General features: G+C 43.2%; 1 protein-coding gene across 4 annotated transcripts in view; it reads left to right on the top strand.

Moving 5' to 3' along the window:
• The window catches only part of LOC142571559 (WD repeat-containing protein 44), a 49272-nt gene that overhangs the window by 22208 nt on the left and 3772 nt on the right, over positions 1 to 23292 (top strand). For 3 of the 4 annotated variants that reach the window (XM_075680014.1, XM_075680012.1, XM_075680015.1), the window contains 13 exons: positions 755 to 956; positions 3597 to 3716; positions 6050 to 6267; positions 11072 to 11157; positions 15926 to 16047; positions 16624 to 16668; positions 18392 to 18485; positions 20807 to 20931; positions 21225 to 21347; positions 21406 to 21597; positions 21653 to 21754; positions 22192 to 22307; positions 22364 to 22488. In XM_075680014.1, the coding sequence (XP_075536129.1) occupies positions 755 to 956; positions 3597 to 3716; positions 6050 to 6267; positions 11072 to 11157; positions 15926 to 16047; positions 16624 to 16668; positions 18392 to 18485; positions 20807 to 20931; positions 21225 to 21347; positions 21406 to 21597; positions 21653 to 21754; positions 22192 to 22307; positions 22364 to 22488 (1670 nt within the window). The remainder of the gene's footprint in view (positions 1 to 754; positions 957 to 3596; positions 3717 to 6049; positions 6268 to 11071; positions 11158 to 15925; positions 16048 to 16623; positions 16669 to 18391; positions 18486 to 20806; positions 20932 to 21224; positions 21348 to 21405; positions 21598 to 21652; positions 21755 to 22191; positions 22308 to 22363; positions 22489 to 23292) is intronic. The other variant, XM_075680013.1, reaches the window with a different exon arrangement.

The following is a 23292-nucleotide window of genomic DNA, read 5'->3' as shown; positions in this document are numbered from 1 at the left end:
TGGGCCCTTATTATACGCTGTATTCAGAGATTCGTGAGCCTTTCACAAGTGTTTTAGTGAAACATGGGAGACCAGAGGTTGTGTTTCTTTATGGACTTCTGCTTTTCGTGTCAGGTTTACCAATGGCAAATTGAATTATTGAATGAAACAAAAGTGTAGGAGAAAACTAGTGGAAAAGCATGTTTTTGATCTGCATTATTCCATAGTAATGTATCCATTCATTGTATTCTAAGAATGTGCAGCAAGAATATTTTTGGCGGAAAATGTTCATCCCTATAGTTGGGCATTATGTTATGCTAGTTGCTGCATAACATGAAAATACCGTTGAAAGTCATAGTTCAAGAATGCAGTGCCAGCTGATAGTAAAGTTTGACTAGAATAGATGCTTAGTAGTAGTAGTAGCATGGTATGGTATGATGAACTCTATTCAGGTCCTGAAGATCAACCCTTAGGTTAACGCAGGCGGCTCCCACGTCAGGACAGTAAGGTTTAACCTTATTGATGTATCGTGGGCCTTCTTGACGGCCTGTACTTAGTCGAAAAGAACTCCACTGTGAAGGGCTCGTCGCCACCAGTCTCTTTCCTTGTCACAGTCTGTGAAAGACACAGGACACTGCCCAAGCATATGATCCAGAGTAATGATGTCATTACATTTCTTGGAATTCTCGTTCTGGCAATAATAAACAGGAGAGCCAATTTTGCCCACCTGGTGTGATAGCTATCATAGTTGTTCCAAATGTTGCTCTCTGGGCAGGTGTGCTGAGCCCGATTTGGTAGCCAGCACCAAGGAAGGTCCCCAGCCACCCCCACGGCGCCGTCGGGGGCAGGCCTCCAGCACCAGCGGAAGTGGTGATGCTACCCCACGTGGCCTGCCACGTAGTCCGGCGCCATCTATTGCAGAGTTCTCAATGGACCTGCCAAGCGCATGCCGGGGGCAGTATGTCGTCAAACCACAGGTGACCTTTCACTTTTTCTTTTTGTCTTCTGCTGTTATAAAGCAAGAGATGTTTAAAAGGAGGAGGAAGTGGTCATTCGTGAGGAACTGCAACATCCTGTAGAAAGAGGCACAGCAGAAAATCGCTTGTAGGCAGCACGTGCAGGCATAGAACATGCACTTCCTTCATTTTAATGGCAACTGTAACAAGCATTACTAGACACTAGTTGGTTTACCGCTGCAACAGAATGATGGTGGGTAGTAATATTTTTCAGCTGCCGAATGATGTGCACACCTGGACTCCCTATGTACTTGGAGGTGTTGGTAACATTATCTGGCTGTGGCAGAAAGCAGCTTTTCATCTAATGTTTCTTGCTTCATGGGTATAGAGAGAGAAAACAAGAAAAGACTGGAAGGTTAGCCAGACCGATGTCCCATTGGCTACCCTGCATGGGAGAGAGGGGATCAGGCATTGAAATAATTAAGGAGGCAAAAGGAGAGAGTGCTCGCACACAAAAATAGTGTACAGAGGATATCTGTAATCATCTTCTCAGGTCTGTTGGTTTTAGGAAAGTTCTTAGAGCTCGCATAGCTTTCTGGTTTTTTGAAGGGTGAGGCCAAGCACACAGGATTTTTGTCTCTGTAGAGGGCCAACCATCCATTTAGCTGAGTGCAGTTCGAAGAAGTAGGCACTTCTCCAAAGCAGAACTGCAGTACTTGTCTAGTAGGTGGAGTTGCTTAGAAATGCTCTCGTCATTCTCCCAAAGACTAAGTATTTGGCTGTGCTGCTTTGTAGCAGAAATTCTTTGTTGAGTGAAATTGAATGTTCTTTCGTATGCCTTGCCCATTTTTTGTCATTTGCCATGAGTTACTGCAGCTATCAGGACTTGCCTGAACACAGGAGCATGTTGCCTACACAAGCACCATTGACATAGCTCATTGGCTACTGGGCTTTAGACATCTGTACAGAACAGCACACGGAATCTCTGCATCAACTGCTGCAGCATGTAACACAGCAGCCAGTGAAATAAATAATTATATCCACTGTCAATTAATGACATCTAACCACTCAGTGTAAGTATTCTGCATGAACTGACCTGGCAGGGCCGAAATATTGCGGTTAACAAAGAAGCTTGATGGGAAGCTAAGGACTGTGTAATGAGTGATAGAACAAAAACAAAAATGATAGGTGGGACTTTAAGAAAAAGAAGATGGAGGACGCTTACGTAAGCTTTGCCTTTAAGAGTGGAACGTGATATCATTCAAAGATCTCTTACTGATTCTCACACTTCTCGACAACTGGAGCGCATGTAACCGTAATGTTTACTGGGAAACGCTGGCTGTGAAAGCTATGCATGAAAGCGGGCTTTCTAGTAGAAATGTGGCCTCTAGCGGGGGCCACGATGCAGCGGAGGTGAGCACCATCTGGAGGTATTGCAAGGAACTTGGTGCACCGCTCCATGACCCCCGAGATACTCACACGTTGGCACACGTGAATGGCGGACGCCATGGCCAGTCTATGAATGGTAGAAATGCTGGAAAAGGGTTTTTTTTTTAGTTTTCATGTAACAGAATTAGGTTTTCTCGTAAAGTCAAATTACAGTCCGACGCTATTGTGTCAGTAGGTTGTGTGTAAGTCATACTTTAAGATTTTTCTGTGTATTTTAGCTTGAAAATTTCAATTAATTCAGTAGCTTCCTTGCGCCACATAGAGGGTCTGGGTGGTTTGAAAATCTGTTTTGCCGAAACGATGTCCGACGCCGGATTTTGTGTGACACGGTGCCCTTAACACTATCGCATTAAAATACTGCAGTATGTACTATAGAGCAAGTTTGAGCAGCTGATGGTCTAGTTGAGAGAAAGAGGATAAAGTAGATAAAATAGAGATGGGCACGTCATGTAATGGCACAGTGCAGATACCCTGGGCTTAGAAATTCAATTCAAGGCAGAAGAGGATTAGAAGTAGTGACGCGGTACAGAAGTTTGCAGGCATGGAACGGAGTTAGGTCTGACGCAGGACAACTAACACTTCATGGCACTTGCTTCTTTGTAGCCTGTGAACCTGTATCCACTGGTTGGTAAGTCTGGCAGCATCCGTACACTTGTTCTGCAACACAGTTGTGCTATGTTAGTCTGTGCTTTTTCCACATTGCCTCACAGCCTTGATTCCAAATGCCATGGCTCTGTGAGACCAAAGCCATTATTTTGCGGTAGTTGTTATAGCGTTACTCTGCTTGCTTGTCACATGGTGTAGACTTTTCAACACAGAAGGGAACAAGGTGTTCTCTTAATTTCTGTTTGCACATGTAAGTGATGCTCTATGCTGACAAATTTTTTGTGCGTTTCGATGTTGTTTTAACATTATGGATTTTAAAGTAAAAACTAGTCTTATATTCCTCTTCTAGCTTGTTCATACTTGTGCAAGGCTTTGTTATCAGCATAGACAACATCCAAACAGCATAAGAATATGTTCAGCAGCATGCGTGCACATATTTGCACTGTTGTTACACCAGCAGTGCAGCATTGGCTGATGTGAAAAGAAGGCACAAACGTTTCTGTGTTCAAATATTCTAGTACAGCAAGTCACATTTTCAACAGATTGACAAATTCAGTGGCTGGACTGTTTACAAGTAAATTTCTTGGTGTTTTCCTGGGTTTGCAGGACGATGAACGTGACCGTGGAAATCCGCGGAGTCCAGAGTCACGTGCAGAAGGAAACCTGCGCCAGCTGAACATAATGATGCGCACCCGCTCAGATTCTGGCCGGCCTCTTACAGACAAGGTAAATCTAGCAAAAAGCACTTGAGGTTTGTGGCCTCTTAAAGGGACACTGAAGAGAAGCACTGAGTCAGTTTAAATTGACAAAGTATTCCTGAAGAATCCCACTTTCATTAATTTTGCGGTAATAGTTCGATTATTAGAAGAGAAAATGACGATCAAAGTTTCATTTTTGAATTTTGCACCAACACCCCAGGGCCAGAACGTTAGTGGGGCATCACAGAATGCAAGGTATCTTTTCGCATTTCAGCCGTTGTGGTTCAGTAAAAGTTCTTGAAACTTCCCAAGTTTAGTCTGTGGCTCTTTTAGTATACAATGTAGTTCATTTTTGCTGATAAAAAATTTAACTAGGCCCAAGCAGATTGCATCAAAATCTACGACGTCACAGCAAATTGGTGCAAAAATTTCAAGGTGGAGCTTTTCGCTCCTTTTCTGATTTACAAAGCATCTTGTCATAGCAACAGTGGCTTTATTGCTATTGATGAAATAAAAATTACTTAAAAAATTCAAATCGTTTTTCTCCTTAGTGTCCCTCATATCCTGAATACTCTGCTCTGACATTAGCTGGAAAGCGCTAATTTTTTTTTATTTATGAAAGCTGTGACGAATATTTCTCTTAAAAGCTCTTGCACCATTATATATGGTAGCTCGCTTTCCTTGATTGTAGGAAATTGTGGGCATCATCCCCTCAGGCATTATGAACCACCCATTTCAACTTCTTTATTAACACACACTGTTCCAATGTTACTTGATTTCTGTTCGTGCAAGCACTAAGTGGCAGTGAATAAGGATAAGTTAAGAATCCAATTAGACCAATAGGCTTTACTGAAAGGGACACTAAAGGTTACTATGAAGTCAAGTTAAAGTGATAAAGCAATGTTCTAGAATGTCTAAGGCGTCAATATTATCGCGAACAGAGCTTTAGTAACCGAGAAATTGAGGTAAATGGATGACACGATTTGAGACTCCCCAGCAACATTCCGGTGCTAGCCCGATGACGAAGGCACTCCTCATCATAATTTATGTCACTGGTACACAACTACTCGTATTAAAAAGATAATTTCAATAGGTTATAAGACGTAAGAAAATGCTACTTGTCTACTTCTGTTCAATTCTAAGAAAAAAATAACATTTTGACATTACCCTTCAGTAGTATGGGTGGTCAAAAGGTTTCGTTTTTGCTCGACTCTGCGCGCTTGACTCTGGGCCGCGCGTGCTTTGGAGTTTCAGTTGTTTCGTTATCGCAGCATGCTATGCTGGTTTTGCTGGCTCGCGAAACTTTCCTTTGGAACAAGCAGCAAGAATGCCACGTCCATATGATGTCGTGGGATGCGCAAACGGTCTGCGGTACTTGGCCAAGGGAAGTTGCAGCGGCGAATCCAACGTTGCTTATCACTGTGTGCCAACGAGTGAACCCCTCCATTCGAAGTGGTTAAGTGCCGTACCTCTGCCACATCACGTTGGCAAAGAGCCAAAAAATCGCATAGTGTGCTCGCTGCACTTTCGTCCAGAGGATTACGAATTCAACGCTGAATTACTGAAGTCATGTGGAGTGCCTTTCAAAGCAATGCTTTCCCATAGCGCTGTTCTGTCGGTCTTGCCTGCATTCTCCGAAGTGTAAGAACAACTGCAGGTCGAAGACGGGGTTGGGAGTGCGGCATTTGGTTTTCACGAAGGAAAAGCTGCAAATGTGCGAATATGTACAGCCATGACATACAGTTGCCGTCGTAGTAGTATGCAACGACGCCGGCAGCGCGAGCCCTTAGCAGCAGGTCACATTCATCAGTGCTTAAATCGCTGAAGTCGAGCCCAGCATCACGAGCCAATGTGTCGTTGTCAGGGTCGTCCATTGCAACGAGCGTCAAAGTTGGCGTCGTAAAATAAAGAACCAGCTTATCGTCGCGTGCTTTCCCTTCCACTAGCCACCATAATTCCGCTTTCGCGCTGCTGTCGGCTCTGTCTTGGCTCTGTTTCTGGTCGCGCGTTTGTGTTTTGTGCAGAAAAACCATAGCGCCGTCTGCGGGCGCCGTTTTACTCACCGACGGCGCAACGTCACTATGAGACCATGACGTCACCACTCCTCGATCAGAGGACGGGCGATTTGAACTGTGCTAGAGGTACGCGGTCGCTTCAGAACAAATTTTCTCTTAAAATAAGTCTCTTCTTCGCACGAAACAAATGTTTCGAGGTTTCTGGGATGGTATTTCAACAGTCCATGTTGACTTAATATGAACCTTTAGTGACCCTTTAAGTATACATTCATCTCTGCTTCAAGTAAGTGACGTCTCAGTAGCGCCATACGACATCTTGAAACTGAGTGAAGCGGCTCATGTGCAGGAAATCCTGGACCAAGTGGAGGTGCTTAATTTGGACACAGGCGAGAAAGTGCCCCTAAGTGTGGCCGAAGAGCGCCTTCCACGCTGTCTCAACCCACTGGCTCTGCACATCATGCGCATCACGTCTGAGTACGTGGGCCATTCAGATGTGGGCCCTGCCTCCGATGAGGAGAGCCCTAGACCACCGGGTGACTCCACAGATAGTCTTCGCCGCAGAGCGTAAGATCCTCTTGTTGACATCTCTACCTAGCACCATGACAGAACTGAACACTCGAAGCTCTTGTGAAAGGAACTCTAGCATTCTCTATGCATCTGAAGGTACCAAAATTGTATGGCTTACTGTCATCGTGGTTTACACTTTCTGTGTCTGCATTTGAAAGAGCATTACAGTAGGATCTCAGTGACACAATCGCGCATGATACGAATTTAGGTATGATGCATATTTTTCAGAAGCCCTGGCTCAAGTCCATTAACTTACATGCTAAATTTCAAATGTTGCAAATCACTTGTCGCACTTGTGTGTCCACCTTCACTGTGTCCTTGTCAATTGTGCGCGCTAAATATTTTACTCAGAGTGTCTACCAACCGGGAAAACCGGTAATTCTCAGGGATTTTGAGTAGTCTGCAAAAACTCAGGGATAACTCAGGGAATTTGTGCCTCTATCATGGAAAACTAGCTGTAATTTTATTGAAAGGGTCCAAAGTCGCGGTAATGCACGTGTGAGTAACAGACAGGAATCGAGGAATTGTAATGAATCGTCTTTGACGCCCTGTCGTCGGCTGGAGTAGTTGACAGTGTCTGTCAACGACCGACTTTCCGGATTCCCGATAATTTGGACGGCCATGCGGCACCACCCCTTAGAGTCAATGTATCAAAACGTCTAAAATTTCGGACACAAGAACTCTTTGCCGTCCGATTTTCCAGACATTTTGTTGTGACCGCAGGTGCGAAACTGCATTAATCAAAGCCACCACCACTGCCATTTTGATTACCTCGCCGCCTTGAACCGACGCTCTCGCACGCAGATCCGCTGGCAGCCGTAGCCACCACTACGGCAACGCTAGGTCTAGCTGCTTCGGCGTTCGCTATGAAACTTCTTGCCATTGGGTGCCGTGTTTTTTATTGAAAGAATTCGCTACTGTCAGCAATTGCACGGATTCTGCCGTTGTGGTCCTCGCGATTGGCTTAGAAGCTTGGAAAGCACGGTGCATTGCATAATGCTGGTTCTCGAAAGTCGGCTTCACGGCCGTACAGAAATGTTACTTGGTGAAGCATACGCAGAAGTATTGCAGTGAAGCATAACAAGCGTGGAAAGGAGCTATTGCCATGGGACACAGTATGTATTCCCTAATTATACACGCATGCACCGGGTATTTCCTGTTACAGTTCGAGCACCAATATGCCTAATACGTGTATCGACATGCCTTCAGAGCGTTTTCGAATGTGCCTGTGGTGGTTTGAGCCCTTAAGGGCAGTAAATGACAACCATTTATTTTTTCCAACTGGCCGATTTTTCAGATGTTTTCATGGATCCTAGGGAGTTAAAAAAAATCGAACGTGAACTGTGAAACTGACGAAGAAGATGTTTCAAATGGTCCGTGGGACGAACGAGTGGCGGAAGGAAGAGAAGAACGTAAAGTACCTACGCATTGAGGAATGAACGGGAAAGGAAGCGTGCTGCTGCCGTTTTGAAGGAGCTTGAGCTCAAAAAACAAAAGTGTTGGCTGATGCCGAGATGCAGGTGTCCCTGATCCAAACCAATATAAACTCTTTAAAGCAGTGAAACACAACACTGAGGTGTCATGGGCGGGCTGAGAGTATGTCAGAACAGTTGAGGTTGACTTACGAGCTGTTGAGAGAGAATTCCAATTGTGACAAAGTTCGGGCCTCATACCACTGAGGTTGCTATCAGTTGAGAGAAGTAGCTCATATTTGAAATATTTGCTTCTATACGTATCTTCTTTTTATTCGTACTTGAGAATGTCTGACTCGATTTGCATTTTTTAAAACATTTTATTTTCTGTGCATCTTACTAACCTCTCCTTTTATTCTATGTTTGAATAACGTAAACACTACTCTTTAGTATTCAAATTGGATTAAGTAATTCTTTTTTTAAATTTTTTCATATACTTACTAGAGAGTGACAACATCAGGCAATAATGGTTTCAGCCCGTCTTGACATAAAACATAGTTCTGCATCACTCAGGGAATTTTGCGAAGGCACTCAGGGAAAACCTGGAAAACTCAGGGAATTTGGAAATGTCAACTTGGTAGACACCCTGTTACTGTGAATTCGTACCAACTCGCCGAACTATCAGTTCTGCTGCACCACTCATTTGCTGGTGCGGCAGTAGTGCCAGACACTGGCTGTTGCCAGGCTGGTAAAGTGCCGACACCGATGTACCAGTTGCATTCCTGTTGCCAATGCGACCTACGACACTGGATCTGCGCCACCACAAAGAAAAGTAGACAGATTTTGTTATCTTGTGCAGATCATGTCCTTATCACCATCAGACAGCAGCTAGGACATAGCAGTGAAAGGAGCTCAAGATAACAAGGTATAAATGTCGACTTGAAATGTCGACTCCAAAACATGCAAAGTGTGCAGCAAGCTGTTGCCAAAACATATGCAAAACAAGTGCACCAGTGATTCAAATTTACGTCAGCCAATAGGAGTGCTTCCTGCGTGCCACATGACTACAGTAATAAATCACGATGCTAGTTTTCCCTTTTCACGCTCTTTTTTGTTGCTTTTATTTCTACATGGAGAAATACCATGCTGCGGCTTCCTGAATCTCTGATCTATCGTATTTACTATCGATAACACCTCCCGAAGCAGAATTTTAACGCAAGAGCGTTAAGGGCTCCGTGTCGCAAAAAATCTGGCATCGGCGTCCTGCATTCAGCGTCCAGCGTTGTACGTCGTTTTGGCAAAAAGAATCTTTAACCACACATACCCAACCATGCAGGCCCTACATGTGGCGCAAGGCAATTACTGAAGGAAATTAATTTCTCAGGGCAAACTACATAGAAAAATTGTAAAGTACGACTTACACACAACCTACAGACATAATAGCACCGTATTGTAATTTGAATATACAAGAAAACATAATTCTGTTACGTGAGAACTAAAAAAAAAAAAAACCCACTAACCTCTTTTCCAACATTTCTACCATTCATAGAGCGGCCGTGGCCTCCCAGGTTTGTGTGCACGCAAATCTCAAAGGCCATAAAGCGGCGCGTGCATTTCCTTGCAACATCTCCAGATAGTGCTCACCTTCGCTGTATCGTGGCCCACGCAAGAGACCACGTTTCTACTAGAAAGCTCGCCTTCGTGCATAGCGTTCGCCATTAGCGTTTCCCGCTAAACGTTATGGTTAATAAGCTGCAGTTGCCGGGAAGCGCGAGAAGCACTCGGGGATCTTTGAATGATTCCATTCTTAAAGACTAAGCTTAAGCGTCCTCCAAATTTTCTTCACGACTTCAAAGACAACTCACAAAAGAATGTGCTATTCTCTCAGGTTCTGCTGCGTATTTCGTCAAAATATTTCGCCATGATATATGTGAAGGTCTTAGGTAAGGAGAAAAAAAAAGTCACAGCTTTGCCCGAAAGGTGAAGCATCGATTTTTTTCAAATACAACTCATTACAATCACGCATGATTTAGACTGGTGCTCGCATATAACTAACATCATATCATCTGCTAACAAAACATTGGGATTTCTGAAATGCAATCTCCGCAACGCTCCTCAACAGGTAAAACTACTAGCATATAAAACACTGGTTAGGCCAAAACTCGAATACGCATCACCCATATGGCATCCTCACCAGATTTACCTCAGCAACGCATTAGAATCCATACAGAACCGTGCCGTAAGATACATTCATTCGACATACTCATATGATATCAGTGTATGACCATTAAAAGTAGAGTCTGGTTTGGACACACTAGCGCACCGTCGCCGTATCGCGAGCTTATCATTATTCCATAAATTCTTCACCAGCTCGCTTCGCCACGCACCTTACATTGTACCACCTTCACGCATATCGCTGCGCACAGGCCACCCACTAAATGTTGCTCGCCCTAGCGGGCGCACTGTCACCTGCTCGTCGTCATTTTTTCATCGTACAGCTAAAGACTGGAACAGCCTTCCCCACCACGTCGCCGCCATCACCACCTCATCTGCCTTCGTGGATGAAGTAACGAGTATTCTGACTTTAAAATAAGATAGTGGACAACCTCCTGTATTTTTGTACCACCCACCCCTTATGTAATACCCCGCAAGGGTTCTTTAAGGTAATGAAATGAAATGAAATGAAATGAAATTTAAAAAGTGCCATTTTCTCAAATTCTGCTGCGTATTTCTTCAAAATATTTTGCCATGAGATAAATAAAGGTCTTAAGGAGAAAAAGAAAGTCAACAGTTTTCCCTGAAAGGCTATGCATTGGTTGTGATAGCAAATCATTAGACATCTGTACGAAGTAAGGATAATAGTTTTATTGGCTGTATAAACATGTTAACATTCGCTTACTAAATTAACAAGCATGGTGTCACACATGCACAGGCAAACATGAACACATTTCTTTCAATAATCGCAGACACATGCTGTCAAAACGCTAGTGTGAGGAATTGTTGCAGCACCAGCAAGTGAATTGCCCTTCATGCTGCCTCTCGCTGCAATGCAAAATAAGCAGCGAGAACACAGCGCACACGAAGCTACCAGCCCTCAGCGCGCCTAGACTCTGTGCCTCCTGTAGAGCGCTTTCAAGATAAGACCCACACAGCCACACCATAGGCAAGCGCCATTTGTATCAGCCACCAATTCAGCTGATACAAATTTTAGCGCCTTCTAGAGAGATTCATATCATCAAAATGCTACTGTATTATCATTGAACAATAAATTAAGATATTGTGATGAGGCATGTTCTCTCACATGCCGTGTTGTCATAAACATCTTGAGTATAACTGAGGTTTAGGTTCTTAAATAGTTTGCAATGAAAACCACCGTGTAATTTATGCAGGGGCCGTCTAACAAGAATGCTCGGCCGGAAGGTGGGCCAGAAGGTGGGTCAGACGGTGACTCGAATCAAGTCTGCAGCTGATGAAAGTAAGCATTCTTTATATCTTGCAATAATTGCGGCAGTGACTGCACACTCTGTCTTTCCACAGGTTGACGACAACCAAGATGACGTGGTGGCTACGATATTATGCTATTTAGCATGAAGTTGTGGAATCATATCTTGATTGTGGCAGCTACATTTTTTTTTTTTTTGGATGTACAGTGAAACCTCTTTAAACCGTAGTTGGCCGGAGCTCGGAAAAAGTACGTACTAAATGGTAGTACTGTTTAACCGAATAGCATGAGATCACCCACTTACCTGTCGAAAACGGAACTCAGAGTGCGATGAAAGGGTAAAAAAAACATGCAGTATTTATTCACTTCGCGCGACAAATGTGTTATTTTCGTTTGATGCCGCCGCGGCCTAGCACGATGACGACAGCGGCCTCAACTTGCTGAAGCTTCGTGCCAGCTTTTCAGCCAGCCCCCTCTTCTCGGCAAACACTCGCATGGCAGATTCCTCGTTGGCGTTACATATTCTCCGTGCACGTGCGCAGTAGTGCTGCAGAAGTCCTGGGGGCGCCTTTTTCATTGCCGGATGCCGGAGTTTAGAATACTTTTCATTTGCAATAGAATTACGTTATCGCGCCCCTGTTCTCATCGCAGCGATTGCATTCATGAGGCTGACATAACGCACAGCTTGTGCCACTGTCGGGCTTGAATCGCCCGTGCTGTCGCTTTCCGTGTCATCCTCATCACTGTCGCTAGTCGACACTTCGGCAACGACACAGGCAACAATGGCGAAAAGTCGAACCTCGTAGCCGACATGTCTTCGCGGTCGCAGCAGCGCTGCCGAGCAACTTCTTAGCATTCCAAATGCCACACACTGTAGCTAGCAGACGATCCCTGTTGCGTGCCAGCGCCGACTTCTTCGTGTCGCGTTCGACAGCACGGACGATGTCTAATTTTTCTTCTATGCTGAGCACCCGGCGTCTTTTTTATCCGAGCTTTGGGACGACGCGAGTCCTCACTTGCACGACACCATATCGCTCTCTGGCACGGCCATAGAGAAAGCACGGCTTCGAAATGATGTTGATGTTGATGTTGATGTGGCTTCGCACAAACGCACAGGGCGCTTGGAGGCCGTTGTTCCGATCTCTGAGGCTTGTTGTTCTGTCGGGCCGCCCGATGGAGACAGCTCACCGCCGTGTTTGCGCGACGAAAAGTTGAAACTCTACGTTTTAACCAATGCGTACGCAATAAGCTTGTAGGGTTTATGTGGATACGAAACACATTATGTTCAGTAGCCGCTGAGTCGGGGATTTGACTTTACTGCTTTTAAAACGAAACTACTGTTTAAGCGGGTACTGTTTAACGAGGTTTTACTGTAGTGCAAAAGTGCCCACGTACTGTAGTTTCAGCAGACGTTAAATTACCCCAGGTGGTCAAAATTAAGTCGCCCAATGTCCTCATTATGACATCATCCATCATCATTAAATGATTTGACCCAATTTCTAATTCAGCCACATGCACAAGTTCAAGAGGGTTGCCCATGTTTGCTAAACAAATCATGTTGTCATGAGAGTAGCCACGTCATGACACTTGGAGATGTACTTCATCTTTAGCTTTTACAGCTTGCCTGGATATGGCTGGAGAGAATGTAGCTCCAAATCCAAAAGGAGGTTTTCATTTTGTGTGAACAATTTTGAATTGAGCAAGTGACGAAGGTTACATTTGGACCTTCTAAAAAGTCAAACAAAACATGGCTGCAAAACATTTTGCAGCTATGTTGCTCTGAAAACCTGGTACACATTTTGCTTTAGTTAGGCTGCCTCTAGGGAGCACAGACAACAACAACAAAAAAAGCAGTAGGGAGGTTGCCACTTTGCTGTCTGCCCAATTGTTGGCCATAACTACAAACTAAGAACATTCTCAGTGCAGTCGGGCATGCAGAGATTTCTTTTTATGCATTAAGTTTTTCTAATGGCAGCTTAGTGCCTTCACTGGGCAGCTTGCTTTTTTGCTCAAGCTGCTATAGACCTCTTCATCGGGTAAGGAGGGAAGGGCGCATGGCGAGCCTTTCCTCCTCTCTGGCTTGTGCGATCCAGCGTTGCGCTGCTTGAAAGTATTGCTGTCGTGTGCTACGGAATGATTTCGAGTTGTTTTAGATTGTACTTTGTGAAATTTACGCAATGTCCATTCATATAAGGTCGTCAGGGAAGCCTTTTGGTGCATTGGTAACTACAGTACACGGAAATGTCTCTTGGGGGAGCAAACATGCGACGCGCATTATCAGCTGCGGTGTGTGTATGTGTTGTGAACTATTTTGCACATATCGGTTTTAATTCAATGAAGAGAACTGGCATCTCTGTATTACCAGCATGAAATGGTAAATCTGCTAACTATCTGATCGCTTGGCGTAGGGACTAAAACAAGAGCGCATGCTCCTGTACGGCCAACCTAAGGCAACCACGAAACATCTAAGCAGCAGACGCTATCAAATATTTGTGATACACCAGCGTCGTTCTCACAGATTTCAAGTCTCGTAGGCTTGAAATCACTATATGTCTACGCTAGCCTCCTGCATAAGGCCGATGGCGCTGCTCAACACTGCGACCACTGCAGTTGGTGGACCAGCATGATACATATGAATAAGCTATGTGCTTCAGCATTGCCTTTTTGCCCTGTAAAGCCATAATATCTGAGATGAATCGCATAAAAAGAATGCGATGGCTATATTGAGGACAAAATTTCCGTAATATGTGTGAGTACGTAGTAGAGAACGGAACAAACACATAATCATGCCGCAAAACGTTTACAGATCTATAAACGTTTATGCCGCATGCTTGGACCATGCACTATATAGAACAAAGGTACCCCTGCTTAGGATACTCGTGCAGTTCGTAAACGGTCACTTTTCTGGACAAGTATAGTTCACACTGTAAGGTATGCTATTGTTACTAACCAAAGCTATTTTATTCACGGGTGGAAACTTCGTCTACCGAACCAAGTAGTCACACAATGTAGTCACACAATCTGCAGCGAGCAGTTTGAGTGCTTGTCAGAGTATAATAGCAGGGCTCCTATCATAGCAGAATGGTACCCACGCTGCTATGATCGTTTTGTGTGTTTCATTGCTCCTAAACCGCAGCTTAGAATTAGAGGATAATACTGCAATAAGGTCACATTAGTGAATGGAACTTTCAGAAATACACAGTTGATCTCCGAGGCTGATTGTAGGCTCTAACATGCGCGCACACATCGTGCTGCATGCTTCGTCCGCCTCAACGTCAGCAGAAAGTCCGGCCATACCAACTTATAGCACTTCAGTACGTCTTACAGAACCGTTTTCCACGTAGAAGATGCCACGTCATACTAAATAGACCACACAAGCATGAAAAGCAATGCCAAAAACTACCGCCGAGTGTATACCTGCCATGCAGAACGGAGCGCTCGCCCAAGCCAGCATGCTGACTACCCATAAACGGTGCCACTGCACAGCAATATGGTGGCGCCTGTGAAAAAACGGTCTATATGAGCAGGGCAGATTGCCTCAGTGATTTTTCATATGAAGCTGAGGCAGCCAGTGAGACTTTGTCAGGGCAGTGGTAAAATAGCCTAGTGTAAAACAATGCAACCTCTGCATGTAATGCTAAGATTCTCTGCAGGACACACTACTATGGTGATGGCAAGAGTATAAGCTGTTTTTCTCAGATATTCAGTGGGTACCTTTGGGTTTGAACAGTTCAAACAATGAAGAAGCTACCAGGACAATTCCAATCAATTCCGCTGGTGAGGCTTCTTGGGGAGAAAAAAAAAGAAAAAGTTATGCAGATCCAATGCACATCTTGGTAACTTGTATGAAGCAAAGCTTTCGTGAAGCAGTTAATCAAAATTCTACAAGTTTGCCTATTTCATTCTTGTGCCTTTGACGTAAAAGAAACTGGCGCACGCACATCTGCTCTCATGCACCTGTGCTAAGCAATGTGATACACGCAGCAATTATATCAATGCGCTAGTTGGCATTGGCATGAAAGAAGTATATGTATGTGTCTTCATGGCCATGCAACTAGAAGAAACTTCTTAGTTTGTTTATCTGTTTGTTTCTAGCAGGAGTCCTGTGTCCCTGAATTAAGTACCATGAACGGAAAGAAAGGCAGTTGTGGCTTAATGGTTAGATTGCTGGCTTTTTTGGTGGACCGAGCTTTGATCCCATCATTGGGCCCGTATTTTTCTTATTTTATTTTTTTTATTATTCTTTTGAAGTGTGAGCTACTTGCCAAGATGGAAGCACCCAGCAGCCATGGTCAGGAATGTCGTGGAGGGTTCAAAAAGAAAGCTTGGATTTAAAAAAATAAGGGAAGCAGCTATATAACAAGAACATTTGTAGTTCCATCAAACCCTTTAGAAGTTGTCTATACACTATTCAACTACGAACTGTTTCCTTTTACCATTCTTACATATTCCATACCATACCATACATTTTACCATATTCTTACAAAAGCATTGTGGCAGCCTGTGCAAATGAAATTATAGTAAAAGTAATGTAATGGTACCACACACACTGTAGTTTCTCCTTTGTTCATTGTCTCTGTCTTTCATCATTCATGTTCATTAACTCCATCCTAATTCCAGATGTGATCTTGTAGCTGCCCTTGACTATCCTTTAAGTTGTGTATGTGACCACACAACCTGGGCGAGTTTAAAATGAAATGTCAGATAATTCCCCAGGAAGGACAAGTCGGTGAGAAAGTGCTTGCCACACCTGACAAAAGAAGTCTGGGGAGTTCAATGTCTGACTGCTGGCCTGTTTCAGGGCTACGCCCAAGTGAAGAAGAAGGAAGTGAGGAAGAGACCCTCAAGGTCAAGACCAGCCACCGGAACCCACCCGACTTCGACTCTGTTCGTCTTGTCCAGGAAATTGCCAACGTGCACACGGTAACGAATGCCCTTTCCCATGCCCTCCATATTTTTTCCACCTGCCATGTACAATAGATGAATCTCAGTTCTTTAGTGGTCTTTCTGGAGCTTGAGGTTCAGTGGGTCTTTATTTTGGATTTCTATTCCATTTCATGGCAGGACTCTCAACCTTGAATACATCATAGTGTGTTTGCTTGAAAAATAAAGTGTAGAAAGTTGCCAATTCATAGTTCTCTGCATTCATGCATGCAGGACGTTGTGTCCAGTACACGTTCATAATTAACTGATTATGCTTGCAAGCTAAAGAAACAGTTTATTGGGGTCCCGTTCTTTATAAGTAAGGTAGCTCTGGGGAGGGAGGGATTCCAAATAAATAATGCATGCAAATATCAGTTCGCAATGAAATTGAGCACAGGAAAAAGGTTTGAGACTAAATGTCATTCTGCACTTAGTTGGGGAAGTTCAGGCATCAGCTGCAGCTACGTGGGACTGTGGTTAATATTGGTGAAGACTTTTCTTATGGTGGCCAATCTGTGAACCCACACAATGCAATACAATCCGTTACAACCACAATTCTGAGTAATTTTTCCACAGGGTGCTGTGTGGACCATGAAGTTCTCGGCCTGCGGACGCCTGCTGGTGAGCTAGCTGATGGCCTCCTTACTTTTTTTTTTTTTCTTGCTTCCTCTCTGAAAAAGCTAAGGTGCTAGTAAATTGAATCGCTGTAAGGTCACAGCAATGATGCAAGAAGTTTTTGCAGCAGTGCTTGGGATTCTGTGGAAGCATATTGCAGAAATTTTTGCAAATACAGCACATAAACACAGACAAAATGCAGTCATTAAAATGGAGGAGGCATCCTGTAGTTGTGAGCATCCACTGCAAGTACATGTGATGCGAGAGAGCAAATACAGTAGGCTTGCATTAAAGAAAAAGTTATCTTATGCTGAATGGTCTGATAGCAGTGATAAGCTAAACAGTTTGGGGACCATTGCTTATGATCATGGCAGAAATTTTGAAAAGTTGGTTAATCATGTTTAATAGTTATTTAACACTGACAATATAAGGGCACAATAACACATGCAGGACTCGCCCAGTATGCACTATTGCACAGTTTGTTTAGTTGCCTTCAGCACTGCCATTATAGCCAAATATTTCTATAGATCTAGTAGTTGTTATCAACAAAAAAAAAAAAATGTGCATTTAGTAGATACTTTTTTTATTTCAAATTATTTTTGGTTTTTAAGAAATAAGTGATTTAGTGGGATATGAATTGAATGACCCTATCAGATGTCTCGCAGGTTTTTCATTCTTTTTTAATAATATGGGATTTTGAGCAGAATTGATATTCTCTCAGCAGACCTATAGAAGTAAGAGGTATAGATTTATTATCGTCAAACTTGGTTAAACTGAATTATTCCTTATATAGAACAAAATCTGAACATGAAGCTGAAATGCAGCAGGGCAGCAGTCACCTGCTTGTAATATCACTTTCTGATATTTCTTGCACGGTACAATAATGTAGTACTCTTGCCTCTGTAAAGGAGTACCGAAGTCTGATCAGAGCTGGTAAGTTATTCCTTTGGGACTGTCCCATCACTTATTTGGCAAAGCTGAGTTTTATAATATACTGTTATGTAGCCATCTCCACTTGAGATACTATAGTCTATATTTGCATATAAAATTAGCTTACTGATCACAAATGTTCAGTATTCATTATATTGCCTGAACAATGCACTCTTTTTGCTTTTTCATATTTTCATAATTTCAAAATTACATATTTTCAAAATTGTAGAATGTCTACCACATGCTCCTCGGACGTAAAAGGATGACACTGTAAAAGTATAAAAGTTGGGAAATGCAGGATATTTTAATTTGATACTAAAGTTTCTCTATATCATGGACCTGGTGTAATAGTAATTATTATGAGCGAGAGAGAGAGAGAGAGAGAGAGCAGAAGTTGCTGCCATTGTATAGCAAGATTGCTAGGCATTATCATATTACTCATTCAAAAATAAGCAGACAATGCTGTGCAATTTTTTTCTAACTTCACTCACGCATGTGAAATTTGCAGGAATGGAATGAGCCAATGTGTTGCGACGTTGTGACATATCCACCCTCTGGCTACTGAAACCAAAAATTTTTTATAGAAACAAGTATTCTAGTAAGTTACTTACAACACTCTGACATTTTCCAGTATTATTTTCTAAGGTTAAAAGGGTTTCGACTTTTATTTAACGCAAAGAGAAAATGACAACTCAAACATTTCATGTTAATACACTTTTAACCCGCGAGGTGTGCACAGTTTTAACGAAACATATCAACTGGTTACTGCTTAATGCACTGTCTTGCCCTCCTCTGCAAGGCGACGGCGGGCCAGGACACTATCCTGCGCATTTGGGTACTGAAGAGCGCCTTCCAGCTCTTCGATGACATGCGCAACAAGTACAAGCAGGAAAGTAAGCTGCAAGGTGTTACTGTTTTCGCAGAGACCATTATGTAAGCAGCAGGGCTGTGGTTTGTTCTGTGAAGTGTTTGCAGGGAAATCTTGTCTTTCACTGCAGGTGACAGAGAATTTTTAGCTAGACCATAGAGTTTCGTAGTGTCATAGTGAGAAGGGTTGCTGCTGCAGCTAATATATGTAGGCTGTCAACAATAGTTGATATTCAAAACATCATAGGCCAACTTCCCTGCATGGCACTATCACAGCTAGAAAAAGTACTCTGGCTTGTGGAGGAGCTGCAAAACAACTCTAGTCATGGCACCATGCAGCAAAGTTGGCCTGCAGTGTCTTGAAAATCCAGTATTGTTTTCAGCAAAATATTTTATGAGTTTAAGTGGTGAAAGCAGTTGTCGCTGCATTTTGCTTGTTTGTTTATGAAACAGAAGCAAGCACCGCTTAAGCTTTCTGGCCTCATGTTATTCCTGGCAAACAATTCCAAGCTTTACTGGAATCCCATTTTATTCTCTTGATCTTGTCAAAGAAAGATTTTGGTGGCAGTGGTACAAGATGGTGGGAGCAGATTTGATATTGTTACAAATTCTAATACTTAACTGCTCACCCAAATCTGGTTGCCTGAAGAGGCATGTCATTATATTTAGCATAATGACCACTTCTACTGCTATAATTGGATTTGGACTTGTCGGTTTCCTCAAGTTGCTTGTCAATTTTTTCCTCACTTGTCATGATACTTTAGGGCTATTGGCATTTGCGCTGTTTCAATTAAATTAACTGCAGTTTAATGCATGTTTTTGCATTAGCAAGTCCTTTTGCACTGTATAATGTTAATGTGTCCCTGGACTACAACGTTGATTTAGATTCAAAACTCATGCCAGGATTGAGAAAAATTGAAAATCTCTTATTGTCATTGCTTACTACAGAGATGGATTGTGATCGACGATGATGACCATGTTTTTTCTCAGTGTTCTTAAGAAATTCAACAGTCTCCAGAAGCCAATGTTAAAAGATAATCAGCCATAGTCTCAAATATATTCTTTAGACACCACATTCTGCCCATTCTTGGCCAATTTCGAAGGAGCCTTACCAATTATACTTAGGCTTGTTTTGAGAGGGATATTCGCTTATTTATCTGGCCTCAATTTATCTGGTCACTCTGTTATTTAGGCGAGCCCAGGCACTCGGCAGATACTTCGCAGTGGTGTGTGATGAATGTCCACCATATTGAAATGTTTGATATGTAACATTAATTAAATTGTGGGGTTTTACGTGTATGAGGCGCGCCGTAGTGGAGGACTCCGGAAATTTCAACCACCTGGGGTTCTTTAACGTGCACCTTAATCTAAGTACACGGGTGTTTTTGCATTTCGCCCCCATCCAAATGGAGCCGCTGTGGCCGGGATTCGGTCCCGCAACCTCGTGCTCAGCAGCCCAGCACCATAGCCACTGAGCAACCACAGCGGGTATATGCAACATTGAAATGTAACAAGTTTCCACTACATGTATTGAAAGCAGCTACTCCTCATCATGCCTCGAGTTGCTTTTTTAAAGTGGAGTCTATACTTTCACACACTTTTGCAGTTATACAATTTATGCAAGTTATTACAAGTCATCACAGTTATACACGGTCCACATGTGCACATTGCATACAGGCAAATGCATGTGCGCTATAATGCCATACCAGCAGACCGAACTAGTGCACTACCATCACAGTAGACGAGTTTATCAGTATTGTGGCAGAACTGGGAACATAAGCCGCAGGACTGGGCAAACACCCCTCATGTGAGTTAAGCATAGGCAGCTGGATGTTTAAAGGAACATTAAATAAAAAAGTAAGTCTAGCTGTAATAGTAAATTGCACTTCTACTGTACCAAGAAAAAAAGACTCTCACCATGAAAGGAGGCTTGGTAAGCCAGAAGAGGCGCAAAAATTACCTAGACAGGCGGCTACACCACTTGGAAGTTCCTGCACTGCTTTGCTGTAACACCATGAATATCTATGGCATCTGCTTGGGTTGAGTTGTTCTTTTATTGGCAAAGATAGACTGTACTGTACTGTAAAGGAGCGAAAGACTGAACTGAGAATGTTTCAGGCACCTTCACTGCAGTTTTAGCACAAAATTCAAGGAATTAAACTTTAGTCTTCATTTTCTATTTTCGTAATCGCATCTTACTGCGAAATTAATGAAGATAGAGTTTTGAAGGAATACTTTACTTTATCAGTCTCAACTGATTTAGTGTTTCTGTATATGTGCCTGTAAGCTTCTGCAGCTTGACTGTACTAGGTCAGCTCTAAGACATCTCTTTTGTGACATATTGCAGCTACCAAGAATGAGAGCACAGAAACAGCAGATCCACCACCAGAGGAGGAAGAGGAAGGACCTTTCCGTTCCTTTTGCAAGTATGCTGGACACACCGCTGACCTCTTGGACGTGTCGTGGTCACGGGTACGTCACGCACATACAGCTTCAGCACCTGTTCTAAAACATAGATCTCTAACAGCTCAGGCACTAAGCAATTTTACATGATAAGATTCAGTATCTTGGCAGCCCTGGAGTTAAGACCAAATGCATTTGCCAAGCATTTATAAGTCCCCACAGCCAGTAGTTGTGACATGTTTGTCGTGTCCCACCTAATGGCATCTCCTATCGTGCAATATATATTTTTTTAATGTTTTGTGCTATTTTTTTTAGCCACTTCCCCTTGTGGCACTGAGTAGCCAGGCCTTCTTTTCATGCAGAACAACTTCATTCTGTCATCATCCATGGACAAGACAGTGAGGCTGTGGCACATCAGCAGTCGTGACTGCCTCTGCTGCTTTCAGCATGTTGACTTTGTCACGGCCATCGCTTTCCATCCCCGGGTAAGGTAGCTGATGCTAGTGCAACAAGTGCGAATGGCTCATTTGTGATCACTCGCAGGATGACCGCTACTTCCTGAGTGGCTCCCTTGATGGCAAGTTGAGACTTTGGAACATTCCAGACAAGAAAGTCGCCCTCTGGAACGAGCTGGACGGCCAGACCAAACTCATAACAGCTGCCAACTTTTGTCAAAAGGGCAAGTTTGCCGTGGTCGGTTCCTATGATGGGCGGTGCATCTTCTATAACACAGAGGTAAAGTGAAGCTTTAGCAGTGGCATACGGTCTTGACTGGGCCTCTTTCGTGCAGCAGCTCAAGTACTACACCCAAATCCATGTACGCTCAACACGAGGAAAGAATGCTCAGGGCCGAAAGATTACTGGTATTGAGCCTATGCCTGGAGAAGACAAGGCAAGTTCATAATTGATTGCAAATTTGCGTGCCAGTTACAGACAAACATTACTTTTGCTTTAGTGCTTACGTTACAGACGTAAGCACTGATTGTGCACAGAAAAATGACCGTACACACTCACCCACGCACACACTATCCTGTCTTTCCTTATGTTCTACAGAGATTCATTTTTGTTGCTTGTAACCTCTATAATTTATGCTAGCTTGTATAACAATGTAACTATAGCTGCTAGGATTTAAATGTAAAGGTCACACAGACAGAATTCACATTGCCATTCCACGGGCGATGTAAAATTAGGGCCGTTTAGCTCCGCATTATGTTAAACAGCTATGCCCTACTTGTCCTGCATATTTTATCAGTTTCATTGAATCAGTAACTACGTGACTGAATTCTTACCTTGCTGCTTGGAATCCTAAGAGCCTGCGCTCTTTTGCAGATTCTTGTGACCTCCAATGACTCGCGCATTCGTCTGTATGATCTTCGAGACCTATCACTCTCGTGCAAGTACAAAGGCTACGTCAACCTCAGTAGCCAAATCAAAGGGTCCTTCAGGTAAGGCTAGCTCATAGTTGTAGAGCTCAGACAAGTGAAAATGCTACTGTGCGCAGCCACGATGGAAGGTATGTCATCAGTGGCTCGGAGAACCAGTTTATCTACATCTGGAAAACCTACCACGACTACAAGTTCTCATCAGCACGGCGGGATCGGAACACTTATTGGGAAAGTATAAAAGGTATTAGTCAGAGTTCTAATGCTACTCGTGCGTTGTGGGATGCCCTGTGTCTCAAACATTCATGCCTTATGATAACAGCTCCTGAGGTTAAAGTGTCTCCTTGAAGCTCTATTGAGCTTCTTTGTTGGCTCTAAAATGTTCTTTTAGTTCACTGCTGCAATGCTTTATCCTTTGCTCTTTCGCTGCTGTACTTACTCAAATCTAGGTCGGCCTTGATTCTAAGCCAACCCCCTAAATTTGGAAGTTCAGAAAATAAAAATAAGATCTCCACAAATGCCGGCTTACCAAACTAATAGCAAACAACAATATAAATAAATAAACAGCAAGAAAAACAAATGGCACTTGTTACCAATGTCCAGCACCAGCCACAAACTTGCTGTGGCTCTTTGTAGATACTCATGTGCAGACGCAGTGTGCTCGATGCCAGTATCTCGCCAAAAAGGAACATTGAAAAACAATGACTGTGCATGCATTGCACGCATTTAATCCGGTTGAAAGGATGTAGTATACTGTTATGGTGAACTGTAGTACTGTTTGTCTATGGAAGTATATAGGAATGGTGACAGCACTCCCTTATGGCACTGGTGCTAGAAGCAGGCCATTTTTTAATATTTTCCATGGCTCCTAGCAAAATCCTCGCAGCTACAGGCCGACTTAGCAGTTTCATAACTCACATTAAAAGAAAACTATCGGCTTAGACTTGAATAAATACGGTATAATATTGTTACGGAACATAGAGTTTCATATTAGTATAACTAGAGGGAAATCTGGTGCTGCGATCGTTCAACCATCATGGGAATGATG

This window comes from Dermacentor variabilis, chromosome 2, assembly GCF_050947875.1.
Source record: "Dermacentor variabilis isolate Ectoservices chromosome 2, ASM5094787v1, whole genome shotgun sequence".
Classification (NCBI taxonomy): Eukaryota; Metazoa; Arthropoda; class Arachnida; order Ixodida; family Ixodidae; genus Dermacentor; species Dermacentor variabilis.
Note: the sequence above shows the minus strand (reverse complement) of the source record. Positions and strands in the feature narration are given on the sequence as shown.